At 41.6% G+C, this 7917-nt stretch overlaps 1 protein-coding gene across 1 annotated transcript; it reads left to right on the forward strand.

Annotated features, from left to right (window-relative positions):
- The first annotated feature begins 782 nt into the window (after positions 1-782).
- Positions 783-4939, forward strand: LOC123129720 (uncharacterized). Its single transcript, XM_044549773.1, has 5 exons — positions 783-1515; positions 2227-2596; positions 2825-3725; positions 4506-4600; positions 4897-4939. Exons 1-5 carry the CDS (start codon positions 783-785, stop codon positions 4937-4939), a joined length of 2142 nt encoding a protein of 713 aa, XP_044405708.1.
- Positions 4940-7917: the final 2978 nt, after the last annotated feature.

The raw sequence follows: 7917 nt of genomic DNA on the forward strand, positions 1-7917 counted from the left end.
CGTAGCAGTCCCGTTGGGGTCCTTTCTATAGTATTTAGTATCTTTAGAATAAAATCTTGCAGGGTATGAGTGTGGGTGGTTCAGGTTTTGGGGCTGCAAGATAGACATGGCGTGAGGTGTGGAGGATGACACTAGTTGTCCTTTGGGTTTGAGGGAGCCTCTAGTTATGGTGTTATGCTGTGCTTGTAATGTAAGGACTGAGTTCTCTGTGTTGGGATGGTCTAAGCATGCTGCTACGTTGCCGTGTAGCTCATGTGGTTTTCTCTTAAAAAAAACTGAAGTTTGATCCTGGTGAAGCTAAAGAAGTGTCTTTCTGTTGATGTTTGTTTTGCCGATTACTATCCCTTCACAAGAACAGCTGGTAACTAATTTGTTCCTCATAATAGCAGTAGGATGTGTGTATAACTTTGCTTAAGTGACCTGATGAGTGCTGAGAATACGAACTTTCTGGACGAAATTAAAGCAAAATAAATTGATGTTTCAGTAAATCAGCGGAATGGTAGTACACCATGTACTATTGGTGAACAGTACGTGTGTGAGCTAGACTATGCATGCGTGTGTGTGAGCTAGACTATGCATGCATGTGTGTGAGCTATGGGTTATGGGTTGTAGGACGTGGCCTACACTACCTACTTTTAGTAGGCACGTGCTAGTTTATCTGGACCTTTACTAATTGTCTACGGTGCATATCCCGCTACCTCTCAAGCAAATTGCTATGTGTTGTATGATTATTCTTATTTTTCCATGCTGTCGTGGCTAATTTGATAAGTTCATTATCATAGATGACTGATAATGGCAGCAACGGTACGAGTCGTGATGGAAATAATTCGGGCAATACAAATACTGGATTATTGGTCCAAGAACTTGGTGACCAGAGTGTGCTGGCCAATCTGCTCACTAACATTTTGGGCAGACATCAAGAGACTCAACAACGTCAAATGGATATTCTGGAGCGCGTTGTAAAGAATGATAGCCACCGGAGTGGAGTTGGGGAATTTCAAAAACTCAAGCCGCCCTCATTCTCCGGGACTGCTAATCCGCTTGAAGGGGAAGACTGGATCACCGCTATGGAGAAAGCATTTGAGGCTATGGGCTGCACCAACGAAGAGAAAGTCATTTATGCAGTTTATATGCTAAAATCAAGCGCTTTTGAATGGTGGGATGCTCACAAAAAGTCTTACCCGGAGGGTACTCCCCTGACATGGATATTGTTCAAAGAGGCGTTCTATAAAAAGTATTTTCCAGAAAGCATCAAACGCATCAAAGAAAGGGAGTTTCTTGAGCTTAAACAAGGGAACAAATCTGTAGGAGAATATGAAATTGAATTCTCTAGACTTGCAAGATTTGCTCTAGAGTTCGTCCAGACTGATGGCTCCAAGGCTCGACGCTTCGAGAGCGGTCTACGTCAACCACTTAAGCGGCGTGTGGAAGCCTTTGAGTTAAATACTTTTAGAGATGTGGTGAATAAAGCCCAGTTGTTGGAAAAGGGATTTCAAGAGGAAAAGGGTGATGCTGGTCAGCCATCTAAGAAGTTTAAATTCAATAATGATAATAGGCAAAATAATGGGAATTTTAGAACAGGTGGTCGCCCAGAACGAACCAGAGGCAACTCATTTGGGAGTATGCCAAGGAGATGCCCAATCTGTAACGGGAATCATACACCAAATATTTGTCCAGATCGTTGGGGGAAGTGTTACGCATGTGGAAAGCCGGGACACACTCGGTACGAATGTCCTAATAATAAACAAAGCATCAACCCTCTGACTCCTGCTCAGCAAAGGCCTATGGCGCTGCCCCAGCCACCTCAACCATTATATCTACCTGGCCCTTCTTCCACTTATCACTCAAATCAGTATGCCAAGACTAATACTGCTAATCGAGCGCAAGGACTTCGTCCAAATAATCGAGAGAAGCCTCACGGAGGGAACCAAGCTAGAGTATTCAATCTAACTCAGAAGAATGTTGAGGAGTCCAACAACGTGGTGACAGGTAACCTTTTAATACGCTCTCATCCAGGAAAAATCTTGTTTGATTCTGGTGCCACCCATTCATTTGTTGCTACAAAATTCATGAGTAAACATCATATCCCTAGCAGTACGCTAGAAGGGTCTATTTATGTTGAGACACCTATAGGAAGCAGAAGTACGAATTTAATTTGCACTTCTTGTCCCATTGAGATCATGGGATGGAAGTTTATGGCGGATCTTATTGTAATGGAAATGCAAGATTTTGACATAATACTTGGCATGGACTGGTTGCAAGAGTATAGAGCCACTATTGACTGCTATGAAAAACAAATTACACTCAGACTTGATGGTCAAGTAGAGATTGTGTATCAGGGTGATAAAAAGAGCCAGTCACAGACTCTTATGACAAAATTAGACAAGAAGGAAATCAATATCAAGGATATTCCAGTGGTAAATGAATTTCCTAATGTCTTTCCGGGAGAGTTGCCGGGACTACCACCGGATCGAGAAATTGAATTTGCTATCTTATTGATCCCGGGAACCAAACCAATCTACAAGGCACCTTATAGGATGGCACCTGCAGAACTTAAGGAGCTAAAAGTACAACTCAAAGAGTTGGAGGATAGGGGATTTATTCGCCCTAGTGTTTCACCATGGGGAGCTCCTGTTTTATTCGTTAAAAAGAAGGATGGAAGTTTAAGATTGTGCGTTGACTATCGGGAATTAAACAAGGTAACTATAAGCAACAAATACCCTCTTCCGCGGATCGATGATTTGTTCGACCAACTACAAGGATCCAAGGTTTTCTCAAAGATTGATTTATAGTCTGGTTACCATCAGTTAAAGATTAAGCCAACTGATATCCCCAAGACCGCTTTTCGCACCCGCTATGGACACTATGAGTATCTAGTGATGCCCTTCGGTTTGACCAATGCTCCTGCGGCTTTCATGGATTTAATGAATCGAGTCTTCAAGCCTTATTTGGATCAATTTGTGATTGTGTTCATTGATGATATTCTTATATATTCAAAGACGGAGGAAGAGCATTCAATGCATCTAAAAATTGTGCTACAAATACTGCTGGAACATAAATTATATGCCAAGTTAAAGAAATGTGATTTCTGGATGAATAAAGTTCCTTTCCTTGGCCATATAATCTCAGAAGAAGGGATATCAGTAGATCCTGCAAAAGTTCAAGCGGTGGCAGAGTGGCAAAGGCCCTCCACTGTAACTGACATTCGAAGTTTCCTTGGGCTGGCGGGGTACTGCCGCCGATTTATATTGAACTTTGCAAAAATTGCTGCACCTTTGACTCATCTAACAAAGAAGGGAATTAAGTTTGAGTGGTCAGATGAGTGTGAGAAAAGCTTTCAAGAATTAAAGAATCGACTTGTCTCAGCCCCAGTTCTTGCTTTGCCTGTCGGTGGGGAAGAATTCACCATCTACTGTGATGCCTCAAAAATTGGGCTTGGGTGCGTACTTATGCAAAGGGGGAAAGTTATTGCTTATGCATCTCGCCAGCTAAAACCATATGAACAAAATTATCCAACTCATGATATGGAGCTAGCAGCGGTAATTTTTGCTCTAAAAATCTGGAGGCATTATCTTTATGGAGAACATTGTGAGATATTTACTGATCATAAAAGTTTAAAATATATATTCACACAAAAAGAGTTGAACATGAGGCAAAGAAGGTGGCTAGAATTACTGAAGGATTACGATGTTAATATTAACTATCACCCAGGAAAAGCCAACATAGTGGCAGATGCCCTGAGCCGAAAGGCGTACTGCAACATGACTATCCTGGCGACACGTGAGCCCCATATATTGAGAGATCTGGAAAGACTAGCGGTGGAACTAAAGGTTCACGTGCCAGGAGATCGAGTTATGTTAAATACTCTTCAAGTCACATCAACCTTAGAAAGGCAGATCATGGAAAAACAAATGGTTGACCAAGACTTGTTAAAGATAAAGAAAGATATTAGTGATGGAAAGCCATCGGAATTTAATATTGACTCTGCTGGCGCCATACGTTTTAGAGACAGGATCTGTGTACCTAATGATTTGGAATTAAAGAAACAAATCTTGGATGAAGCCCACTCGTCTCTATACACCATGCACCCTGGGAGCACTAAAATGTATCAGGATATTAAGAGGACATTTTGGTGGAATAATATGAAAAGAGAAATTGCAAAATTTGTTTTGGAGTGTGATGTGTGCCGGCGCATAAAAGCGGAACATCAGAAACCGGCCGGACTTCTACAACCATTGTCAGTACCACTCTGGAAATGGGAGGAGATCAGCATGGATTTTATCCAGGGATTACCACGAACGCCAGCAGGACACGATAGCATATGGGTAATAGTGGATCGACTAACAAAGTCGGCGCATTTTATACCTGTTAAAAAGACCTTTTCTTTGGAAAGGTTGGCCAGAATATATATTAAAGAAATAGTGTCATTGCATGGTGTTCCCTTACGCATAGCATCAGATAGAGATCCTCGTTTTGCCTCAAAGTTTTGGATAAGTCTACACAAGGCATTGGGAACAAAATTGGACTTTAGTACTGCATATCATCCGCAAAGCGATGGACAAACCGAACGAGTAAATCAAATTGTGGAGGACATGCTCAGGTCATGTATTTTAGAATTTAAGGGAGCATGGGATGAATATATGCCTTTGGCCAAGTTTGCATACAATAACAGTTATCAATCAAGTATTCAAATGGCCCCTTACGAGGCTTTATATGGTAGGAGGTGTCGAGCGCCGATTTATTGGGATGAGGTTGGAGAAAGAAAGTTTTTAGGACCTGATATAATTCAAGAAACTGAAGAAAAAGTAAGGCTTATACGCGAGCGACTCCGAACTGCACAGAGTAGACAAAAGAGCTATGCTGACAATAAAAGAAGAGATTTTCACTTGGAAACAGGAGACTTGGTATATTTGAAAGTCTCTCCAATGAAAGGAGTTAAGCGTTTTGGACAGGGAAAGAAGTTGAGTCCGAGATATATTGGACCCTTTCCCGTGACCAGACAGATCGGAGAGGTAGCCTACCAATTAGAGCTACCAGAGGCTCTCGCTGGAGTACATAATGTATTCCACGTGTCCTTACTTCGTAAATGCCTAAAACCGCCACATCAACCGGCGGAACTAGAACTGTCCCAAGTGAGAGAGGATCTATCATACGAAGAATATCCCATTCGGATATTGGATATTAAAGACCGTGAGACTCGACGCCAAACTATTCGATTTGCCAAAGTACAATGGAATAATCACAGCGAGGATGAGGCCACCTGGGAAAGGGAAGACGACTTAAGAAAAACCTTTCCGCACCTTTTCAATGATTAAGGTATGCGAATTTCGAGGTCGAAATTTTTGTAAGGAGGAAGGGATGTAATAACCTAAAAATATGCGATGATAATTATTTTAATTGGATAATTATATTGTGATTAACTGTTAAGCTATTAAGATAAAAATAAAAAATAGTTTACCAAACATTAGTAGATTACGTGTACAAAACATCTCACTGCCTAGGTTCTAAAATATCTGGGTTTATCTATTAAAATGTTATTCTAGAAGAGAAAAGAGTAGATAAGTTCAATGTCCCGCAGATTACTTACGCAGGGAGAATACCTGCGGTGTGTTCCAAAAAAAATCTATGCTAAGGAAGCAGCGAGTAGATAAGCATCCACAGTAACCAGGGTGAGCCAGCCGTGGGGTAGTCGGTACCTGGGTTAGATCAGTCTCATCCACGTAGCCCTTCCTCGACAGATGTCATCCTTTCAACCCTCTTCTCTTGCACTATAAATAGCTTCTCAACCGTGCGGTACTGATCGCCCGCACCCAGAAAATTCCCCACTTTAGTTGGAAGCAGTCAGCGGAGAGCGAGCGACCGATCGGAGAAGCTGCGGAGAAATTGAGGACAAGGAGGTATGGCTGCTAGCTTTAGCCAACGCCCTGTTCCTCGTCTTGTCTCATGAAGTCATCTAAGATTCTTGAGGGTAGCTAGCTGTAGCATCTCTCCTCTCCTACTACATGTTCCTGTTTTCTTTCCATCGATTTCCACACTTGAGGTGATATTCTTGCTTAACGGAAGATGTGGTGTTATGGGTAAATGAACGAAAAGATTCTAAAATACTGGAAGTTGCATCAGACTGATTCCATTCTATTGATCCATACTTTGTTACACTGATGAATTTATTCGCTGGCTTAAGAAGGAACAACTAGTACTAGTTGGTAAGAAAGACTGGGAACGAGTAGTACTAGTACTACAGGACCCATGCATGCGTACATCTCCTGTGTAAAGAAATAATCTTCATGGCTAGCTAGCATGCATGCAGGTGGTTGTATTTCTCAAATTTAATAGCTGGGAACAGTACTGAGGTTAAAGTGGGATGTGCACGCCTCACTCTAGCATAGCCAAGTACTATAGAGCGACTTGTTACATCCCTGTACTGGTACTGCATATAGCTGCTCATGTCCATGTTGCCACTTGCAAGTCACATGAAATAATAAGCTGATGGGCGTTTGTAACATGCTTAGGTTGGAGCTCAGATTTAGCCGAGGAGGAACCGCTGCAAGGCAAGACTGTGCATACTAGTCTTCTCTGTCAAACTGAACTTTTAATATATGTTAACAAATTAATTGGTTACTAGCATTAATGTTTTTACATATGAATATAAGTGATGAGCTGGTAATTATTATGCCTGTGAGAACCATGCGTGCATGGTTGACGGATTGATCGAACGATGATGTTTGAATAATCTAAGAACGTACACCGTCGTGATCGTGGTAAGTGTGGTATATCAAGCCCGGGGCGGTCGATACCTGAAATAACGGTACGCGGCTAATTTAGTCGGTACTAGTGTGAGATGGAAGATACCTCATACAAGTAGGGGACTCGGCGTCGTGATTCCCGGAGATAGGTATTACCATTGGTGGAGATTACGACGGTTATTAGTATGTCTCTGCAGAGATTATTGCTATAGGTTTGCGCCGGTATAATTCCATCCTGCTCCTGTAAGGTAACAGGAGGCTGAAGCATCTTTACCTTATGCACATTCAACTTGCAACCTACTAATTCTTGCATTCTTATATTCTTGCTGAGTATGTCCCAACATACTCACTATTGTTTTCCTTTTTCCTCTGATATGCACAGAGTGCGCGGGAAGTGGGCATGGTGAGGAGTTAGAGGAGCATGAGGAATAAGTCGATGCCTAGGCCAGGGTGTCAAAATTAGCAGTCTTTGTTTAATCCTTAAATAAAGTCAGTGAAGAATAAGAGGAAGTGCTATCAATACATGTGCATATGCACGTGGTTGAACACTTGGCCTACTATCTATTATTTGGTTAAGTGAGGGTGTAAGCTATTATGTAAAGAATAAGCTGGAATTAAAGTATTACTTGTGCCCTGTTGTTCTGATATATGCTACTCATGCCTTGTGTGCTTATGAGTGTTCTTCAATTCATAAGGACACGGCGACTGTCACATTTATTTCCGAACCTTCGGGTCGTGACAGTCCATGTTTTGTTATTAATGGGCTGGGTTTTTGACATTTGGGCCTTAGCGATCAACTAGTAGTCAACACTTACGAGTGGGCTCTCCTTGTCATAAACCTTATTAACATCTAACCGTTTAGTGTTCTAAAAAAACTAACCGTTTAGTCATTAGTACTTTTAAAGATCAAAAACCAATTTTGTGATAGGTTTTAGAGAATATTAAAAAAGTGGCAGTTTTCTGGAACCCTAGCCCCAAATGTAGTAGTTTTATGCTTTTTGCTCTGAGTGAGGTCAACCACCCACGTGGCAATGATTGTACCCTTCTCAGATGCACATTCACAAAGTGCTAGGTGGCCACTCATTCAATTGTCATTTTTTTTGAACAACTCAGGTTGATTGGCTAAAATCTAGTCAGGTCATGTTTTCATATCAAGTTCTTATCCAAATGATAT

This window comes from Triticum aestivum, chromosome 6A (assembly GCF_018294505.1).
Source record: "Triticum aestivum cultivar Chinese Spring chromosome 6A, IWGSC CS RefSeq v2.1, whole genome shotgun sequence".
Classification (NCBI taxonomy): Eukaryota; Viridiplantae; Streptophyta; class Magnoliopsida; order Poales; family Poaceae; genus Triticum; species Triticum aestivum.

Coding starts and splice junctions, on each gene's coding strand:
- LOC123129720 (XM_044549773.1), top strand. CDS start 783: ATGACTGATAATGGCAGCAACGGTACGAGTCGTGATGGAAATAATTCG. Junction 1,516..2,226: donor AGAGGAAAAGGGTGATGCTG/GTCAGCCATCTA, acceptor TGGAAATGCAAG/ATTTTGACATAATACTTGGC. Junction 4,601..4,896: donor ATTGTGGAGGACATGCTCAG/GTCATGTATTTT, acceptor ACTTGGAAACAG/GAGACTTGGTATATTTGAAA.